Raw genomic sequence first — 21,121 nt, forward strand, 5'->3', positions numbered from 1 at the left:
CCTCCGTTCCTCCAAAAAGGAACTAGTTCCAGGAACGCCGTTCCTTGTAACGCCGTTCCGTACAACACTGAATTTGGAGCTTCCCATTCACGGCGCGCCTGCCACCTGAACGACTTGTCGTGGTTGGCGCGTTGACGTATACTGCTGCCCCGTGGGGCCGTCGAAGGTTAACTCCCGCTCACGAGTACCCGCCTGCTTGCTTGTGTCTGGTCTGTTAAGTAAGCGGTCCGGCCCGCATGCGGACCTTTGCTCATCAAGCAGCGTCAAACGGGGTTCAGAATAAAGAAAGGTCGGGACGAGACGGCGAAGCGGTGTAAAATATGGAAAAAACGCCGCTTTATCCGCACCAGGGTCCGTCGTGTGAAGCGGACTGCGTGAACCAGAACGTCATGGGGTTTTTTGATGCATTAGTTTTCCGGGACCGCGGTGATCCGTCGTTAGAAGCGGGTCGCCGTAAGTCCGGGGGACATTTCAGCGTGGTTCCACTGAAACACATATCATGGCACACAGCGTACTGCGCGCATCGTGAAAGACGTAACATCGTGCCAATTTTTTGGTACCATTACTGACGGGACTACAGATGTTCCAAGCCAAGAGCAGCTTTAATGGCAGAAGTACTCTCTAAAGAATGATTCTCAAGGACCTCTTCAATCAGATATATTTAGCAGGGTTAGACACAGCCACAACAATCGTATTACATGCAAGGTGTTCCTTTTTTGTATCGCGTTTCATCCGGTTATGTGAATGCACTGCCAAGACTGCCATATGCACTGTACAGAACTGATGGTAGCTGGAGCCACTGAGGAAGTTCGTGTCAACGGAACAGTACATACGATGCTGTTCGTCTTTAACGCGTTTTTTTGCCATAAGTTCTGTATGTGCGTTGGTCGGTAAATACGATAATTTTTTAAAAGATCATGTTAATGGGAGTTTACTCTAATTTACAAGAAAGCAGGTGCACTCAGAGCAAAAAATAGCAAAAAATCAATTTTATTTTCCTTTTCTGACGCACTTCAATCCCCACCCACCATGACCATGTTTGCCTACATTTCGAAACTTTCCGAAACAAACAATCTTGCCATGAAACTAACTGCTACCTAGGGTATCTCAGGGCTTGCACTGGTCAGATTTAAAAATTTGCTGTATTCGAAAAGCTATTAAATGGGCAGCGCAATAAAACTACGAGAATGTAACACCTGTCAGCACAAGAGTAAATTATTCTATAAGTTATTTTAATATTAGGACTTTACAAAACAAAATTTTGTACCGTAATAATTTTTGCAATGAGAACACTAACATTACAGGTCTGTAATATAGTGGCACCCTCTTGCCCATACAGAACACACAAAGGTATAAAGTATGACATTTTCAAACAATTCTAGTGGATTGGATAAAAAGTAACAGAAAGTGTTTGAATAGCATCACAAGTGCACCTCAAACCTCAAATGCAACTGGTCGTCCTCAACAAAACCAGCACGTTCAATGTCGCTTGGGTCAAACGCGTCAACGGGAAAAAACACAGGCCTATTGCTTGGCGCCGCAGGTCTACAGTAAGCTTCGGCATTATTCACAGCAGACGGCACAACGCGAATATGGCGTTCGTCTCGCGTCTTCGGCTGAATAATGAAAAGTTTCATTTCGTGAGCGAATGGCCACTCAAGGAACTCATCATATCTTCCCTTGTGCAGCCAGTGACGCAAGAAGATGCTCACGGTGTCACTGTTTCTCCTGAAGTGAATTCCCCAAGACATTAGATAACGGCGCAGATACACTTTTCCACTCATGCTAACAGAGCAGCCTTCTGTCATGGCCGTTCCCTTCAGGTCGGCATATCTCGTTAGGATCCACTCATGAGTTTCCGGATCATCTCGAACAGGGCGCGACAATGCGACAAAGGAGGACATCAAAGCATCACTTTTTGCTATGTAAGTGGCTCTGATTAGAGCAGCGTTGCGTTCCAAACAACTCTCGTTTACAGCCGAAGCTGCACGGAACTGTCTTCTCAGCGTTTCGTTCAAATCGCCAGCGCCGCGACAAAGTTCAAGGAGTCTGTCGCTTTTCGAGTCACTGTGCAAGGACAACTGAGCAAGCTTGGCGTCAAGTTGAGCAGCTTGTTGGTCCACCTTTCTTTCAATTGCTACCAACGCTTCCTCTTCGTTGTTGCCTGTGTCAGGTTCTGCTTCAGGTGCTGCGTGAAAAACGAGGTTTGTGCAACGGGACTTTTGATGCGCGCGCACGTCTTTCCAGAGCACGGTCGCCAGACACGTGGGACAATGGGCCCCGTGATGCTGGCAGTCGCGGTGGAAGTGTTCAGCGATTTCCGATGCTGGAAGGATGACAGGGCAGCCGTTGGCTTCATTCCAGCAGTGTACCTAGGTCGGGGTATAAACAGAAGTAATGAGGAAATTGTGGAAACAAAATAGCTGGAAGTTTTTTCTTAAACGGACCACAACGATGAGACAAAAGTTTGGTTCGTCAAAAAGACTGCTTTGTCCAGATAACAATGATATATAATATTTGTTGCCATTGGTATATATATAAGCATGCGTGCTCCTCGGTTGTACGATACTCAGATGAAGACTGGTCCTCCAGTCGAAACGTCAGTAAACCACTGTTTTTGTTTCTAATCATGAATATACAAAAAACAGTGGTTTACTGACGTTTCGACTGGAAGACCAGTTTTCATCTGAGTAACGTATATATATATATATATATATATATATATATATATATATATATATATATATATATATATATATATATATATATATATATATATGTATCATGTAACTGTACTATGATAACGGCAAGTCCCGTTGCCGCTACGTAAGTAAACATTCTTTGTTATTGTTCTTGCTGTGTGCTGTGTATCGGACTCTTTACTTATACTATATATATATAACTCTCTAAAACACCTTCAAACGTAAAATTACTTGGCTATCTCTTCCTTATCCGCCCTAAACTTGAATATGTCTGTATCGTATGGGATCCATTCACCGATTCTAACATTAAAAAACTTGAAAGGATTCAAAGGAAAGCCGCTAGATGTATTTTCTCTAAATTCTCCCCACTAGACTCTCCCTCTGACCTTATGGCAGCCAGCAATATTCCACCCCTTCAGATAAGAAGGAGAACATTCCGCCTGGATTTTCTCTCCCAATTGGCCATTGACGCGACACTATAACTGTCTCCTTTAATGACTCGACAAACGCGCCATCACCACCCTAATTCCCTAACACCATATTTTCCTAGAACAGACACATATAAATTCTCTTTCTTCCCTCGTACCATAGCCGAATGGAATTCCCTTACAGATCCCATGTATCGTTCTCAGTGATGTTTGTTGTTTTGTTTCTTTGCATTCATGTTCGCATTGTATTTCCTGCTTTGGCACTATGTAACCACCCACACTGCATGGACCTTCAATGTCCGCAGTATTTAATAAATAAATAATATATATATATATATATATATATATATATATATATATATATATATATATATATATATATATATATATATATATATATATATATATATATATATATATATATATATATATATATATATATATATATATATATATATAAGGTTAGTAGAGACAGAGACAAACGAGAAAGATGTAGAAAATAGAAATAATGCAAGACTCGGACACGGGCGACTCGAAGGACGCGTTTAATGACGACGCAACCTCGCCGAGAGGCCGTTGGGAAAAGCGATGGTGAAGAATGCGCGAGGATGAAAGATGAAGACGATGGTGTGATGCTCGCGTGCGCCACACTGATGATGAGTTGTTAGGTGGGATTGGCCAGTCGACTAACAGTTACGAGAGAACAATGACTCCTGTGCTCACAATAAGTTTACTGACGTTTCAGGGAGAGCCTCTCTCTGAAACGTCAGTAAACTTTTTTCTATTTTCTACGTCTTTCTCGTTTGTCTCTGGCTCTACTAACCTTATTTTTTTCGCGCTGTGTGTGAGTTTTTATCTTTTCAGACTATATATATATATATATATATATATATATATATATATATATATATATATATATATATATATATACCAGTGTGTTAACTGCATGTTTAGCATTCGACTGATTTGATGAAACGAAACTGGAGGCGCCACTGCAAGCGCCCAGTCATGTCTCTTGGTGGTGGTTTAAGTCGGCGACCGTCAGTCGCACAAACAATTTTTTGTGGCGTCACAGAGACCTCGCCAGAAAGTGGATGAGGAGCCGCCACTGCCTCATCTATGATATACCAATCTTATCGCAAACCTTAAACAAAAAAATGCATACAGTAAAGAAAACAGATGAAGCAATGGCGGCTCCTCATCCACTTTCTGGCGAGGTCTCTGTGACGTCACAAAAATTTGTAAGACTGGTGGTCGCGCGCCGACCTAAACCACCGCCAAAAGGCATGACTGGGCGCTTGCAGTGGGGCATCTAGTTTCGTTTCATCAAATCCGTTGAATGCTAAACATGCAGTTAACACACTGGTAACTGTTCTTAGTGTTCTTTCTAATGTGTCCCTGCTGATGTAAGGTAGTGCAGAATTTGAGTTTTGCAGCATTCCCTGCTTCTTCGTTTAAAAAGCGTCTTTAATGGATGGAATAGGGCTGCGTGAGCTACCTAAGCCTAGTTCTAAATTCCTTCCTGTTATCTATATCAGTGTTTGATGTGATTCTTATCGTAGCGCATGCGCAGATTCGATGTTTTATGCATAAATGTTTCCTCGTTTTGAATAAATCTCAGTTGATAGTCAGCGCTCGTCCTGTTTGGTTCTTTTCCTTTGGGTCCTGTTTTAACGCGGTGTTTCCAAAACCATATTCCTATAAAATGGAACAAGGATTTCCTCTTTTTGCTAGTTGGAATTGTGCATAAAAATGAAAAACAACATTTCTAATTTCTGTCGGAGAAGACCCAAAATGATTCAACTAGCCAAGTTCCACTAAGGAAGAGCGTGCGATAATGAATGCGAGAACATTTACAATCAAATTTCTAATCATCGAATTCACAAATAAGATTAAACGTTGAATATACGTACTTCTCATACCTAACTGCCGCAGCCTTGCTGGTCCAATAACCTGTGTCAAGAGCTGTTAAGGTCCCTGTACTCGCACACAGCGAACTCCGCAAAAGATTGGCCAACAGTGGATAAAACGGCATTGGCTTATTGCCTTGCCCTGTCAAAACGCTCACTCCCCTATTTCATGTACTATTGTTATGGTGTGCTAGATACCATACTTTAAAAAAAAAGTCAGGTGACGTGTTTCTTTTTTCTTTCAGCGAGGTTTGCTTTCTTTTCCAGTGAAAATAGTATCACTATTCAATATCCTGCTGAACATCCAATTTCTTGCGCCTATTCAGTGTTGCATTCGATTCGAGTTCGTATTTCACTACTGCGATTTACAACAGAAAGAAGTTCATGATCTTTGAAAATAGCTTGAAGTTCGGCGCTCGTCGACCCGCCCCCAATTGTGCTGGCGCAGTCGACGACTGTTGTCCACATCTCTGCCTCACCTTTCGTTTCATCAGGTTCCGAGAACAGTCCCTCCAGGCGATGTCCTCAGTAGAGCACACGTCGCCGTCGTACGGACATTCGAATTTGGCGCCATCAGCAGTGGCGCACCTCCGATGGCACGACTCGCAGAGCGTATGGCCGCAGGGCAGGCAACAAGTCGATCGGGGCACGTAACCGCACGAGTCGCATATCGCGGCCGGGGGCACGGGCTCCACGAACTTCAGGGGCCGCCAGTCGAGCGCCTCCGAAACCCCGAAGAACGTGTGCGTCCGGCTAGGGCGCGCCATGTTTGGTGCGTCGAACAACATCTTCTTGCAACGCGCTGTCGCGACTCTCTCTTGCCACCGGTGAAGTCCACCGGCTGACGTCAGGCGACGGGTTTTTAGAGGACGTCACGTGCTCCCGCGTGGCGCCTGTGCTCTCCCCCTCTGGTTGGGCGCCTCTCTACTTAACCCTCTTTCCCTAATGCTTCCGTCGGTGATAAAAGAAAACAAAAGGAGATAGCGCTTGTTTATTTTCCGACCGTCGTTCTTTCCTTCTGCGGGAGAGGGTGCGAGTTTTGCTTCTCTTCAAGGTACGCGTGCCGACCACTGATCTACGTGTGCCGACCGGAGTACGTGAGCAGACGACACGAAATCGGCCTCCGTGACATAAACAAACAATTCTAACTCTGCAAAAGCTTTCCCAGGGGTGTTGCGTGCACGTTCCTTCCGCCATTCAACTCATTTTTCCTTCTCCCTGCCGATTATTCATTGCTCTCTCAATTGGTGTTACTGTTTATTTCAGTTTCCATGGGCAGTTGTCCCCGTGTCCCCGTTCTCTTCGCTTTGCCTGTTCGCGGGGGAGAACGCGCGTCGTTTCAGTCACGCCTCTCCACGTCCGCGACCGAAGTACGTTGCGCCAGGGAAAACATGTGCACTTATTGCAGCGCACGATCCAATGAATGCTCGTTTCTCAGGGTGCGTAGCGTGCGGCGAAAACTACGCCATCGTTGCGGTAGAAGCAGTAGAAGCTCTGTATTTACGTTGTATGAACAGAAAATAGCCGTGACGGTCGTTAACGGTCACCGTCGTTGTCTTTCACAAACTGCATCCTCTCGATTATCATGGCTGTTGCGGAGATTTCCCTGGCGTTTCTTTGGTCCCACTTTTCTAAAGTTCGGCTGTAGCGGATGTCAGTTTGTCGGTCATATAATAGTGAATCTAATCCTAAAAATAAATCAATGCAAAAAATATATCCTTATCTTTGAGGGGGGGGGGGGGGGGGCAAAGACGCTTATACTCCAAGTCTCTAGCTTCAAGCTAGGCTCCAGCTGATCAAAAGTTATCAGGTCGTTCCACTCATTAAAAAAAGTGCCACATAAATAAAGAATGTGTCGCTGCAACAAGTCGAAAACACTTTTTGCAAATCTATTTTATAATCCTTTAAAAATTCATTCCTAAAAAAAAGAGCAACCAGGCTTGGGACACAGCTGTAAAGAAGTATTCACAAACCTGAAAGATGTTCAGCTCCAAACATACGCCCCGTCCTTTCTTACCGTGGTCACAGTGGACGCCAGTTCATGAGGCCTTGGTACCAGTAGCGGTCCCAGAGGTTGCTTTTGGAGGGGGCGACTTTTTTTGGGGGTGCAAATTTTTAAGGAAGAGGAATGGGGGAGGAACGGGGGGAATAAAGTTCAGAAAAGGGGAAACCAGCGAGCAGAACGCAGGACAAGAGGAGGAAGCACACACACAACACCGCTGGACTAAGAACTGGATTTATTCGGCAGAAACACATCACATTTATACGCCAAAACCTGCGCGCGCGCACACTTTAAAGAACTGGAATAAAGAACTGCTCCCCGCCTTGCCCCAGCTTTTCGGAGGAGGTGATAACCATGACGGCGCGCGCGCATGCGGAGTAACCCGTTTGCGCACAATCACTTAGCGGCACAGCGGTTTTTGGCATATCCTCTTAGGCGGTATAACGGCTGGCTCGAGTCCACATTTCTTACGGTCGCTACACGTTTGCGACCTCGCACAAGCGGTATGCTTAAAAAAACAAAAAGTAAAAAGCTGAGGACCTCCTCGGGGGGATCGCCCCCTTCACCCCCCTTGGGACCACCACTGCTTGGTACGGTGCTCCTTGAGGAAAAAGCCGGAGTTACTCACCGTACAGTCGCATTTACTACTCTCTTGATCAGTCAACCGTGGCAAAAGCTAGCGATACAGAAAAAAGACACTGGCCACAAGATGGGCAGCCATGCGGTATTGCCAGTACTTGCAGGGTTGTCTTTTTGCGGGGTAATTCCCAGTCACCTTGCTTTCACAAAACACGTCAGAACTCCCTCGATCCAGCAGATTATGGGCTACCAGTATGAAGTGAAGCACGGGCAGGGAAACTAACGACAATCCTCATGTGGTAACCCCAGCCCCGAGTTGGTCATCTCTGTAGAACTCCACACCCGTGGTTGTCAAAGGCGTCTCGACACCAGTTTGTAGTCGCCCTAGAGTCAACATTCAGCATCCCCAATTTTAAGATAGTGAGTGATGGGAAGTCACCAGGTGCGTAGAAAATGGGTTTGCACAGTGGGGGATCTCGGAAAGGGGGTTCTCTCCGCTCTACCAGTGTCCCAGAAATTAGCACTATCAAGCCTACAGAGCATACTATCCCCTGGTCCCCTTTTAGCCTTTAGGCCAGCGCTCGTCCTGTCCGTTTCTTTCGTCCACGTCTTTTTTCGCGCTGTTTCCCAAAATGACAAAATTCACGTTGTAAGTTTCCTTTGCCCTGACGTTACCCGTGGAAGGCTGCGGATTAAATCAGAAATTTTAACACGCAGGCATTCTCGTGTTTTTCGTCCACCAGAAAAACCACCAGCACGGCAGGGATCGAACCCACGTACTTGGGCTCAGCACGGCATAGTGACCGGGACACCATGGCGGGTAATTTGAAATACATCAGTAGGTTCTTGTCAATCACGAGAAGGAATAAGTGTGTTCTTTTGTCTGACCAAGCATGCATGAAGCAACACAAACTTGACTGCCCTGAGGTCACGTTGGGACACTTGGCACATCATTGGTTCATTTCAAAATGTGGGCACCGAATTTAACGTTTCGAGTAGGCAGAAACACTTTTAGCGAACTAATGTAGTGAGTCGGCACCAATCTTTCAAATACACGCAAAACAGACTTTTCTACCTGAAACGCGTGGCAAAACTCAGCGCCAATAAAGATTGCCTGAGCGGCTCAAGACACCAAGACAGTGCAGCCCCCGAGAATCATGCTTCACTATAGCGGGGAATTCCGCCGTGTTTTCCTCTGTGGCTGCTCAATCTGTCGCTTGCGAAAAAGAAATACACACAGGCAAACATTTTGAATCCTTTATTTACAGCCGGACATAAGTTCAACCCACGGTGGATCAAAATAAATTACCAACATGCCCTGATAGCTATGCGTGTGCATGTCTCTTTACGTACCGATTTAAGTATCCATGCACTTAACGGCTGTCCACATGTACATTTTACAATATGGTACAAGTTTTGAAGTAACGTCCTGCACACATATGATCTTATCTCAGAAGAATATGATGCGGAAACGGGCCTGCTCTTAAAATTGCATCACAAGAGCACCTCGAACCTCAAAAGCAACTGATCGTTCTTAACAAAACCACCATGTTCGACGTCCCCCTGGCGGAATGAGGTGAAAGGATAAGATATGGCTTTATTGCTGGATGCCGCTGGTCTGCAGCGAGCCTCAGCATTATTTGAAGTGCACGGTGCAACGTGGATCTCACGTTCTTCGCGCGTGTCGGGGTGAATAACGACCAGTTTCATTTCGTGCGTGTACGGCCAATCGAGGAACTGGTCATACCTACCTTCGTGCAAACAATGGCGCAAGCAGATGCACACAGTGTCAACGCTTCTCTTGAGGTAAACTCCCCAAGACATAAGATAATGGTGTAGATAAGCTTTCTCGGTCATCTCAATCGAGTACCCTTCTTTCATCGCCCTTTCCACGTGTGCTGCATATCCCGTTAGCACCCACTCACGAGTTTCCGCATCATTTCGAGTCGTGGGCGGCATTGAGACAATGGCGGACATCAAGGCGTTGCCTTTTGCTAAGTAAGCGGCTCTGATTGCAGCGGCATTGCGTTCCAGACGGTGGTCGTTTATAGCCAAAGCTGCATAGAACTGTCCTCTCAACGTTTCGTTCAAATTGCTAGCTCCACGACAGAGTTCAAGCAGTCTGTCGCTTTTCGAGCCACTCTCCAAGGACAACTGAGCAAGCTTGGCGTCAAGTTGAGCAGCTTCTTGGTCCACTTTTCTCTCGATTGCTACCAACGGCTCCTCTTCGTTGTTGCCTGTGTCAGGTTCTGCTTCAGCTGCTGCGTGAAAAACGAGGTTTGTGCAGCGGGACTTTTGATGCGCGCACACGTCGTTCCAGAGCACGTTCGCCAGACACGTGGGACAATGGGCCCCGTGATGCTGGCAGTCGCGGCGGAAGTGTGCAGCGATTTCCGATGCTGGAAGGATGGCAGTGCAGCCGTTGGCTTCATTCCAGCAGTGTACCTTTGTGGAGAGAGGAAGGGTATAGCGAGAAAACGTGAAAATAGCACTGCTGCCACATAGTCTGGGCGTTTGCCAGCTGAATGCGCCGACGAGGACGAAAATGCCAAGTTTGTGGCTCCAAATGAGACAACGCGCTCAGTTATTCGAACTGAATAACGATTGGGCGAATAATTTGATTCGAAGTTCAAATTGCCGCATGCAGGTTCGTGGCCCTCACTCGCTAGATGCAAGTCAAATTCAGTTGCACTGTGCGCTTAAAGAACAATACTCAAGCCATTTCTTTTAACTCCGAGGCCACACGCAGTGCTTGATTAAAATTCGTATACATCATCAAGCAGGCCTTCCCCCCAAAAAGAAGGCATGCCGAGAGGAGGCACACAGAAACGAAGCCACTGGGCTGCCACTTATTCAAGCTTGGTGGCTGTGAAGACAAAATACAAGTGTGGTTCATTAGAAAGACTGCTTTGTCCGGTAACAATGACACCACTTCTATCATAACATTCCCACAAAAAATCAAGAAATTAAAGAAAGGAAAGTAAGCAACTTTCGGTCAGCTTTTCTATGACGTCACAGAATCCTGCTTTTGCGATTGGTGGCCAGCCACCAAAGCCACCGCAAAGAAGTAACATGACTAGGCTATTGTAGTGAGGCCTCTAGTTCCATTTGATTGCATCACTTGAAAGCTAACTGCAGTTGACACGCTAGTAACTATGTTTTTAGTGCTGACACATATGACGTCACTCGTGCCCACAGCACGTCACTGTAGCGCTAAATTTGAATGTGACAATTCTTCTGGCATATTAAATTGTGCTTTAAAAACTCTTTCATGGCTGTGACAGCTGCTAAAGTCTAGTTGTTTCAGATAAAACAAACTTATATTTTGCTTTCTTGGCCCCCGTGCATGTTTCATAATTACTTGTAGGCCAGCTGAAAAGTGGGGCGAAAGTTTGGGCAGCAGAAAAAGTGAAGCCTTTTGTTCAGACTTCAGAAGGAAAGACCAGTGGTCTGAGTAACGGAAAGGGACGTGATGTAGGGACCGGAGTTTAAAATGATGATGCGGGGTCAGTCCGGATGTGTGCACTGCACTAGTCAGTGTGTAGACGAGTTTCGCACGCTCAAGTGTGTCCCATTTCACAAATGGAGGCATGAAGGGTCATCGGTTGGAGACACGGAACTTGGTTGAGAGTAATCCGCCTCAAAGAGGAAAGGGAGGGCACTTTTAAGTGAACAAATGTCTACTATTTGAGAAAGCGTGTGCAAGTGGAACGGTGTAAAATCTAGGCATATCGCAAGCTATACGAAATTTCGGTGTATTTCAAACGGTACATTTGTGACCTAGGTGTTGTAGGACAGCTTCAGCAAAAATGCGACAATTCGGGCATTATGGGCGGGGGGATGGGGGTGAACTATTTTCGGCCCATTTCACAGTGGAGTGTGTGCTTCATTTCCGGGGAATTTGTTCGAAGTATTGAGCAGGATCAAGGCTGAGGCAGCAGTGGGATTAGTAAGCAAAGTAAGGTGAAGTCGCCCCCAGGCGCCAGCGGCGATTCCCAAGTAGTGTATTTTTTTCACGAATGGTGAAACGGCCCAAAACCGGCCTTATTTCAAGTTAACATCATAGATGACGTCAATAACATACACTAAGCAAAGCTAGCTCGAAATGGTTGTTCGTACCAGTCGTAACGCGAGAAGAATACACGGACAGTGTTGTGGGAAAAGGTGGGAGTAAACTTTGCTCTCCTCCCGTCGAACAGTTAGTGTTTTTCCTTACCTTTCGTCTCGTTAGGTTCCCCGAATAGTCCCTACGGGCGATGTCCTCGGAAGAGCACATGTCGCCGTCAAACGGGCATTCGAATTTGGCGCCATCAGCAGTGACGCACCTCCGACGGCACGACTCGCAGAGCGTATGGCCGCAGGGCAGGAGGCAAGTCGACCGGGGCACGTAACCGCATGAGTCGCATATCGCGGCCGCCGGCACGGGCTCCACGAACTTCAGGGGCCGCCAGTCGATCGCTTCCGAGAACCCAGCCAGTGTGAAAGTCCGGGCCATGTTAGCGCACTGCTGTTGACGACAGGGTACAAAATGTTTCTTTCCTCCGTTCACTGGCGCCTCCTCCGTAGCGTGGCGATCGGTTACTCTCTCTCACTCTTTGCCTCTTCTCTATGGCTTTCCTCCCTCGTCGCCGCCCCGGATGCCGCTTGTTTTTATTTCAGTTGTTTCGCAATCGACGGATATCGTTTTTACCTCCTTATGCGCTCGCCTCCCGCAAACTTCCGTTCCACCCACTTAGCAGGCTTTCTGCCACCCGACATATTTGTGTAGCTGATTAAATATTTATCGCATTTGTTTCTCCCTCTCAATTTCAACCTGCAGGGTTTATATTTACGTGCTCAGCTGTCTATGTTACAATGATGATTAGTGGCTCTTCCTTTCGGGGCGTCAGTCGTCAGCAACCGACTAGCCTCCATGCTTGCCCTACTCCTATTTATAGGTAACCATGCTAACCTATAATAGATTTGCTAGCCACCCTAGATTTGGTAACTCCAATTTCCCTCCCCCGCTGTGTTAAATTCTCATCGCTTGATTACCCCCCTACGTACCAATCTCTTCCCTACTTTTCCTCCAGCTCCATTCCAGTCGCCCTGAAGTTGAGGCTTCACCTCGCCCCAAATCCCAAAGTCTCCACCAACGATCGTTTCCTCCTCACCCAGTGGCCATCGCATCTCTGTGCAGCATACACATGTTTCATCCTGCTGCCTGTAGACGCCCGTGTGTGCACGGGTTCGCAGACACTCTGCCCGTGCTTCAAAGAACAATGCACTGCCTCTCGTGCTGCCATAGAAGCCGTCTTTCGTGATTTCTAGCTTCTCTGCTTTTTTCACTTCCATTCTCTGTGCCCAACTCGTCGTCTCTGCTGCCTTGACCTGCTTTTTAACTGTTGTGTATGCTCCCCTTTCCCCTGCCAACGTTCCGTACCGCTTGGTTAGCAGTCTGGTCCTGTCCTCTAAACTCACCTCTATCTACAGCAGCGCCCCTAGCGGCGTAAATATTTCATTGCGTTCGCGCTTCTCTTTCACGACGTGAATTCGGCGTCTGTCACACTAACCCCATCTTAAGACTATTGTCAATGCCACAACCATGCACTCGGCACACTGCCACATTTTGCCGTACCTCATACGACGCGCTCCGTGGACTCAGTTAACTAAATATCTGGTTAGAATATCCAAATATTGTAGTTTACTATAACTCAGTCAGCGAGCCCAACCACTTGTGCCGCCTCCACGATCGTACGACGCCGTCGCATTTTGCGGGCCGCCAGCTGCCGGGCAAGCGCTTCGTACCACTCAGCGGCGTCGAAAGCTGCGCACGATGTGGCGGGCCCGTCCCCGTACGTGGCATCCGTGATCGCGTGGCGATTCTGCTCACGTATGTCATCCGAATGCTCGCCGCCTGCTCTGACCGAGCCCAAGAAGTGCGCGTGCCAGTGCGCGCGTCAAGTGTGCCTTGAGCGGCAGTAGCATGACGCGAATGTCGAGGACCGTGGCCCTGTGCTGTCTCGCGAACTTCGTGAATGCCGCCGACCGTGTTCTCATGCCCATAGCCATCGTGCCTATGAGCGACGAGTACCGATGGAGCCTGCTTTGGCAAGGCTGGATACTCAGCGCTTTCGCCGTTGGTTACATCACTAGTCAGGTGAGTCGTGCTGCTTTTATTGCCGTTGGCTTCCGACACCGGACCACGTAGACCGGCTGTCGAGTATTCGACGCGCGACGTGCGTCGCAACCTCAGACCGCTGAGAAACTGGCAGTCGTTGCAGTGCGATGTTTTCGTCGGATATGGGAGAGGCCTTCGTGCTGTTGTGGACCTAAACAGGCTCTTGTTGTCGCTGATGATGATGATGCTGTTATGTTTGGTTGCGAACATCCCGAACATCCTCCATGGTTATGAAGGGGCATGCTGGAGGCACCTGCGTCAGCTTGTTATCATCATCACCCCGACTGTCGGTGGCGGTGGTGATTGGCCGCCCTATACAATATTCTAAGAGGGCCCTATTCTCGATTTTTTCGTGAATACTCTGTGAATTCGCCATGTTTTTTGTGTAAGCAAAATGTAAGCAATCAGTGACGTGTGCACGTATAGCTCTGATGACATGCAGTGTAATTTGACATTTAGCTCACAAAGACACTAGCGAGCTATCAGATGATGCGGATAACAGACGTCGAAACACCTGCTACGTATTTTAAAAAGTAAGACAGCAGCCGAGGCTGGCAAAAGAAACACTTTCCTTGAGGTTAACATTAGCGTCAACACGTCAAGGCGATCAAGTAACGTCCATCCGAAAGCTAGCAAAAGGCATGTGTTAAGCTAAAGAACATTGCACATTTTTTTCCCCGTATGTATTTATTCCTTTCGATCGCTTTTGGTGGCGTAGGTGAGCTCTCTGCCTCAATGTTAACTTGCAAGCTGTTTGTCGCATTATCACCGTCCTGGCCGTGAACACCACGCCATCGTCTGTTGCTATGTTACAAGTTTATGGCGTGACCATAGAAAAAGACGGCCGTGGCCACCGTTTGAATGACGCGGTAAGGACGACGAAATGCCACGCCTGATAATGCCAGAGCGTATGCTGACGCACCCGATTCACTCATTCGCCAAGCTCAAACTCAATCAGCGTGGTAATGATTAAGACAGTCAGTTGTCTTTGTTATGTTTCTCCTTAATCTGATCATGTGATCCACCAGCATGCCAACCAGCTTAGTAGGAGAAGTGTGGACAAATGCATTGTGTGGACAGTATATGGCGCGTGTAGTGGAACGCGGAAAAATTGGATTGACTTGAGGAAACCTCCACTGTATCTGTGGTGGGAGGAGCGGAACAGGAGAGGAAGAATGTGAGAGGTGGGCGGGAAAGGGAAAAGCATTTACATGACAGGGGCGGCTAAAGGCTTTTGTTTTCTGACAACCGTTGCAGCGAAGTAAGTGGAGACGTGGCCAATACTTTACTTACGTGGATCCAGGGACGGTGTATTTTTAACCATTTGATCGGTGTAATGGTTGGGCAATGCTCATGTGTAAAAAAATGTTCCCTCAAGTGCCACCCAACCCAGTACACTGGCTGCCAAACAGTAATTACTGCGTCACCCACTCGGTAGCGTATTTTTTGCGCGCGAAGTGAACGTTGTAAGTGCCAAATTAAAAGCGGGCTCCTAAACGACGGTGTCGGAGTGTTAAGTTGGTGATAAATACAGTCACGTCGCAGTTGTGTAAGCGTTGCGAAGTGACTTGACCGCACCTCGGTTCGTGAATGTGACCAAGTCATAATCCCTCCCAACCCCTGTAAATGTTGGGCTTTATTTGGGAGCATTACCGTTGGTTCTATGGGAGGCTCACTGCTGGCATTTAAAGAAATGCTAATTTGTACTACTGAGTAAGATGAGATTCACAACAACAGGCGCTAAATCTCGGTGGTGGGGAAGAAAGGCTGCTGTTCTTGCTGTAGGTTGCGAGATACGACAGTAGTTGCTTTGGCGCACCTCAGGTGACAGGAATATTTTAACTTTCGAGAAGTCCTTTTGTTGGATTCGCTGTGAGTCACTCACCACTGTCATCCACGAGTTCACATCAGCCGTCGAGAAACTAAAGGCAGTGATGGGCCGCTAAGGTTGCAGGGATGCTAGTTCAATACTCAGCTTGGCTGTAGATACCAGCTGAAGATCGACGTAGCTAGTTTAAAGACCTACTCCACTCCTCTCCGGGCTGAACGTGCCTAATTCTATTCCCATTCCATTCTAGGGTCACGAAAAGACGGAATGATTAGATCATGTAATTTTTGTAATTGAAACAAGACAAAAAGTCTGGCCTGCCAAAGCCGCGTAGGGCTTGAGTGGCAGAGCTTGGCAATCATAGAAACCAAAGACACTTAAGAAGGTACATTAAATCAATCCCAAGTCATTCAAATGCCAGAGTGGTAACTTTGCAGCACTGCTACTTTTCAGATTTCGAAAAATTTAGGGCCGAATTAAAACCATTTTTGCTAATTTGTTGAGAAATTCTTTGCAGTTACACCACTATATAAAATGGTGGCTTTCATACGAGCTAGAGGACAGACATCCCACAGGAAGTTGTTGGCTGCCTCATGAACCAACACTTGGGGCCGAGCGCGTCTTAAGGGCACACTAAAGGTTGACCAAATTTTTGTTTCAACTAAAAGATCACACATTTCGTAGTCCTTCCAGGTTTTGTTCGGCATCGATGCTTTGCTTGCCTCGAGAAATAAATAATTAGAGCTGGCATTTTTCTCTGCCGTTTCGCTTCCATTTTTTCGTGACATTTCTTATCACGCTACAAAGCAGCCAGAGCGACGCCAGCACGGCGTTACTTGATTGTCACCATCTTCCTAAAAGCTCCGCCTCATTGGCTTTCGCTTTTGTCGGGGCCAATCAGAAAGGATGTTTCTAATTCCATCTTGGTGTGGCGGCGTACTGCAAAATCGGCCACCAAGCCACCATTTTTGTTTGGCGAGGGATGATGATGTCGGCCAGGCTTTCCTAGGGATGTCTGGAACATGGTGCCACCCAGGAGCAGGCGTTCAAAATGCGTTTGCAGTTGATCAAATGATTTCACTTGCACAAATATATCTGCTTTTGCCGCTGGCTTTTTATGTGTACATGCGCAAGTGGTCAGTAGGAACAGCATACTCTCTCATTCACCCGTATTGTGCATGTTTTGACTGCGCTTGCATGCAAAGCGAAACATTTCAACGAAATTGAAGCTGAAACACAGGTTACTGCCTAGACTGTGCCATCATATCTTGTGATGTGTGCTATTTTCTAACTGTTGTTTGTCACCCTTAAAAAGTGCGTAAGCCTCAAAAGTTTCCGTTTACATTTATTTTACGTTTGCATCTCCCTGCTACCTCCGTTTGGTTTCATGAAAATGCTTAGCAAGCTCCACCAATCTCGTTTCAGCATGCATTCGCGGTTCATGATGCCCCAAAATGTAGTGTGGAAGAGTGTTTGGGGTGTGGACACCTGTTTTCATGCATTTGGTGTTTTCAGTGTTAAAGGAGTGGTGACACGATATTTTCGCATTACGCTTTGTTTTTTTCGCTCCTATGGGTGCCTACCACCGGTAATCACAGTATGACACGTTCGATGGTCAATCGCAGCGTAAAAAATTTTTTACAGCCTTGTTTATTCGTGTAAGTTTTGGTTTTGACGGAAGGAACACCAAGGTGGCTGCTATGACAGGATGGCGCTTTTGACGTCGCTGTTCTCGTTCCACCACGGCAGGTGGCCAACTCTGTGAGGTGATATACGAAGCAGAGCAGTGCACGCCGACAGCAGCCAGAGCCTTGGCTATGTCATGGGAGGCCTGGCATCGACATTTTGGGGCAAGGCGCACGGCGAGGCACTCAACGCGTCACGCTGACGCCGAAAAAGTATCCGTTCGGAGCTTTCCCGGGCATGCGAAGATGAAAATTGATTTAAAATATGCCGTACTGAACGGTTGCTGTTGAGACTTCCTGGGAGATATCTCTCCATTTACAAAGGAAGCTTTTTACATAGTTGTTTCACCTTTGAAACTTTGTGTCAGCACTCCTTTAAGAAGCATGTGCTGCTGCTGCGAGTGGTATGTTGGTATTCAGGACACTCAAATATACCAATATAGGCCAACTAGCTTTTATATTTTGGTGTCTCTTCAGTAAAAGCATTTGTCCATTGCCCATTTGTGCAGGTGAGACTTATGCTGCCCATTGTCCGAGTACCGGTCACTGTGAAAAGGGAATTTTCTGGAGTTCCTTCGTATGGGTAAATTTGTGAACTCACAGAGCGAGGTTGTAGGGAGATAGACGTCTGTGAGAGGGCATGGTGTTTAATCAAGGTGACCGAATGTGTTGTGCAAAATGGTTTAAAGGCTTTTAGTTAGTTTGGCTCGTACGAACTCGAAAGGAGCCACATAGAACAGCAAAACAAAACAAAACAGAAATTGGTGCAGCTTGTCCCAGCTGGTTTATGGTGAAATTCCCAGCTGGGAGCAGGTGGTTCCAGCTGGGACCAGCTGGGCCCAGCTGGGAATTTAACCATAAACCAGCTGGGACCAGCTACCATTTTCTCTTGGGTAGTGATGCAAGGCAGGATAAGTTATAGCTTCTTCCAGTTTTGGCTAGGTTTTACTACGCTTTGCTAAATTTTGTTTGGTTTTTTGATGTTTTTTGCTAAGCTAGGCTAAGTGTTGAGGGGTGAGGCCAGGTTTAGCCAGAATTTGCGAGGCCGTTCCAGTCAGTCCCCCACACTCAAAACGGATCCCAGGGTGGAAGAAGCTAGGTTTACCCCCAGCTCTGCTGTTTCTTCAGCCTTGTGCCACGAGTGCAAGCTGCGCCATTTTTTTTTTTGCGTTTTAGGAGCCCAAGAAAGAATTTTACCTTTAAAATTGAGTTCGCATACGCATATGGTGTCACTTGCGCTTTCACTGGAGCGTGTGCGAAAGCTGGCTTCACTGTTATAACACCCCATCTGCGGTGGTGCTCCCTTTACAGGCGGCGCAGCTTTTTATTGGTATTTTTTTTGCTAACGCCACTGAACCACGCTCAAGCTTAAGCAGCTCCTTTGTTAAAAAAAGGCTGTGCCAGAAAGGGAAGCTGCACCCATGCCTTTGGCGACGTATTTTACCGGCTGCGAAGTGAGTCCTTTAGTTTCGAGCTGTGTTGAAGTGAGCTCGAAATGGAGGTCTTCTCGGAGGCGGTTGGCGAGACAAGAACCAGCGCCCGCAGCGTCACGTGTGCGTGTCACCCCGCAGGTGCTGGGTTCGCGGGTGGCTCGTCGCTACGGCAGCCGGGCGGTGATAGCGGGCGCCGTGCTGCTGTGGTCGGCATCGACTCTAGTGACGCCGCTGGTGGCGTGGTCGCTGCCGCTGCTGCTGGCGTGCCGCGCGCTGCTGGGCCTGGGCGAGGGCCTGGGTCTGCCCTGCCTCTTCCACCTGGTGGGGCAGGCCGCCGCCGGACGGCCCGAGGAGCGCGCCCGCGCCGTGGCTCACGTGCTGGCCGCGGGCGCCGCGGGGCAGACGGCCGCGGCGCTCGTGTGCCCGCACCTCGAGTGGCCGCACGCCTTCTACGGCCTCGGCGCCCTGGGCCTCATCTGGACGGCCGCCTGGGTCCTGCTGCCGCCTCCGCCGCTGCACCGGGAGGCCGACGACGGGACCGCCAAGTCGGCAGCAGGTACGCCGGCCGGGGCAACCCATAGCGCTAGAGCTTTGCAATATATAGTCAAAACTCGATTTAACGAAATCCCATGTTAAGAATTTCCCGATCTATCGAACAAATTACCGTTCCCTAGCAGGCGCCTATATGGCTCAATGCTTTTACGAGCTCGAACTAATGAAATAGATTCAGTGCCATTCCCGATTTAACAAAGTATTTCAAGAAACAGACACATTTGAAAAGGGAGCAGTTTCGAATGTTTTGTCAGAAGGCCATGAAGATTATTGCGCCACGTCAGAAAAAAAAACAAAAATCAAACAAGCAATCTAGTTTCATTTTTACGGAGCTCTACTAGATGGCGCCAGCAGTAGTGTGGCGCTTGCTTTACGTCTAGTGTGACAGGTGAGCACTTTTGCCGCGGCAATTACGATGTCGTGGTAGCTGCAAGGTGTGTCTACCTTGAGGCATCGAATTGATGGAATCAAGTGCTAATAAAGTGACAGTCCCGATTTTATGAAGTTCTCGATTTAATGGAATAATTGGAGGTTCCTGGTGACTTCGTTAGTTCGGGTTTTTAACGTACACCCTTTGTTCGACTTTGTTTCGGATTCCGGGGCCAAGCGAGCACCTGGGCTTCGTTGTTTCTGAGGGGCAGGTGCACTGGCACCCCACCTAGGGGAACATAAGCTGAACTTTGCTAAACATTGACTCACTAACACAACCTAATAAAATAAAGCTTGTTTTTCAAATTACCAGAAACACGAAATAAGGTAATGTTTACTTATGTTTCTTCGGTTTTTAAAGTGAAGCTTAGTATGCCTTACTGGTGGCGATGTTATGCGAGAACGCACTGCAGGAGTGCCAGCTTTACACAATCGGTATCACAAAAGGCGCATAAATCATTCACTGCATAACATAAGAATGGGGCGTCTTTGCACACCTGGCGGGTCTCTCGTAATAGGCAAAATGTTGTTTGGCAGTACATACGTTTAGTGACGACGATGACGAAATACATTCTTTGAGCAGGGTTGGACTTTGGCTTTGGACTTTGGTGGTGTGGGGTTGGACGTTGGCTGTGGACATTGGCTGAGTTGAAGTGGACTTTGGCTGTTTGGATTTTTTGGACTTTGGGAGAGTGGATACGCTCGTCTTGACGATCAGCTGTTCTGCAATGACTGTGAAGTGAAAAAAGAAACGAACATAATGGAAAGGAGGCCGTGCAATGTATACTCGTGTCATACTGGAGTTTTTGTTTTTAATTTTTAATGGTTCTCTTTTTCACATTTTTCCTGTCTTTTCTTGCACCTTGTTGTTCTACGTTTCTCCCCCTTTCATATCCCTGTCGTCATTTTTGCGGTTTTGGCCTGCCTGAAATGAAATTGTGCACATGCTACCGGTAGAGAGCCTGTTGGCAGGGTTGGTTGTCACTGTGTGTTGTGATTTTCTCATCAGACAGCGATTCAGTGAGGGAATCTGATGAGTGCGCACAATTTCCTTTTTGTTTCCACGTTTGACAACACCTGACAGCGAAGGCACGCCCATGTGAGGCCTAACACTAACACAGGCAGTGGTTAAGGCTTGAAGATATTCAAGCCTTAATCTTTTCTTTCTTTCTTAAACTTCCTTATCTCCTTAACTTTTCCTGAAGACCTTTCCTTGCCTAGCAAGGCAATGAGAAAGAAGACACGTCAGGAGGGGCAGGTGCTGCAAAAGAAGGTGGTTGTGAGGTTTGTGAGTGACCCTTGCAAGCTGTAGTAAGGCGAGAGTGCGAAGTTTAGTTGGTGAAGCATTTCTATAGACGTGGTGCAAAGTAGGGACAATGTGCACGAAGAGATTAGGATGAGCGTTATGCCGTG

At 47.3% G+C, this 21,121-nt stretch overlaps 2 protein-coding genes across 4 annotated transcripts in view; one reads left to right on the forward strand and one right to left on the reverse strand.

The window, feature by feature from the left end:
- Positions 1 to 644: 644 nt before the first annotated feature.
- LOC144162393 (uncharacterized) lies at positions 645 to 12,300 on the reverse strand. Of its 3 annotated transcripts, none has more exons than XM_077692899.1 (2): positions 11,838 to 12,275; positions 645 to 2,372 (listed from the first exon to the last, which is right to left on the reverse strand). In XM_077692899.1, exons 1-2 carry the CDS (start codon positions 12,114 to 12,116, stop codon positions 1,422 to 1,424), a joined length of 1,230 nt encoding a protein of 409 aa, XP_077549025.1. In that variant the 5' UTR covers positions 12,117 to 12,275; the 3' UTR covers positions 645 to 1,421. The 3 variants fall into 3 exon arrangements, with proteins under 3 accessions (XP_077549025.1, XP_077549023.1, XP_077549024.1); XM_077692897.1 differs by lacking the exon at positions 11,838 to 12,275 and adding an exon at positions 5,520 to 5,885 and having other exon boundaries at positions 654 to 2,372; XM_077692898.1 differs by lacking the exon at positions 645 to 2,372 and adding an exon at positions 8,865 to 10,066 and having other exon boundaries at positions 11,838 to 12,300.
- An 866-nt stretch (positions 12,301 to 13,166) lies between these two features.
- Positions 13,167 to 21,121, forward strand: part of LOC144162394 (uncharacterized) — a 30,194-nt gene continuing 22,239 nt past the window's right edge. The window contains exons 1-2 of the mRNA XM_077692900.1: positions 13,167 to 13,760; positions 18,866 to 19,283. Coding sequence (XP_077549026.1) covers positions 13,587 to 13,760; positions 18,866 to 19,283 — 592 coding nt within the window. The 5' untranslated portion in view covers positions 13,167 to 13,586. The remainder of the gene's footprint in view (positions 13,761 to 18,865; positions 19,284 to 21,121) is intronic.

Source organism: Haemaphysalis longicornis, unplaced genomic scaffold (assembly GCF_048455015.1).
Source record: "Haemaphysalis longicornis isolate Haplotype H1 unplaced genomic scaffold, Haemaphysalis longicornis Haplotype H1 scaffold_12, whole genome shotgun sequence".
NCBI lineage: Eukaryota > Metazoa > Arthropoda > Arachnida > Ixodida > Ixodidae > Haemaphysalis > Haemaphysalis longicornis.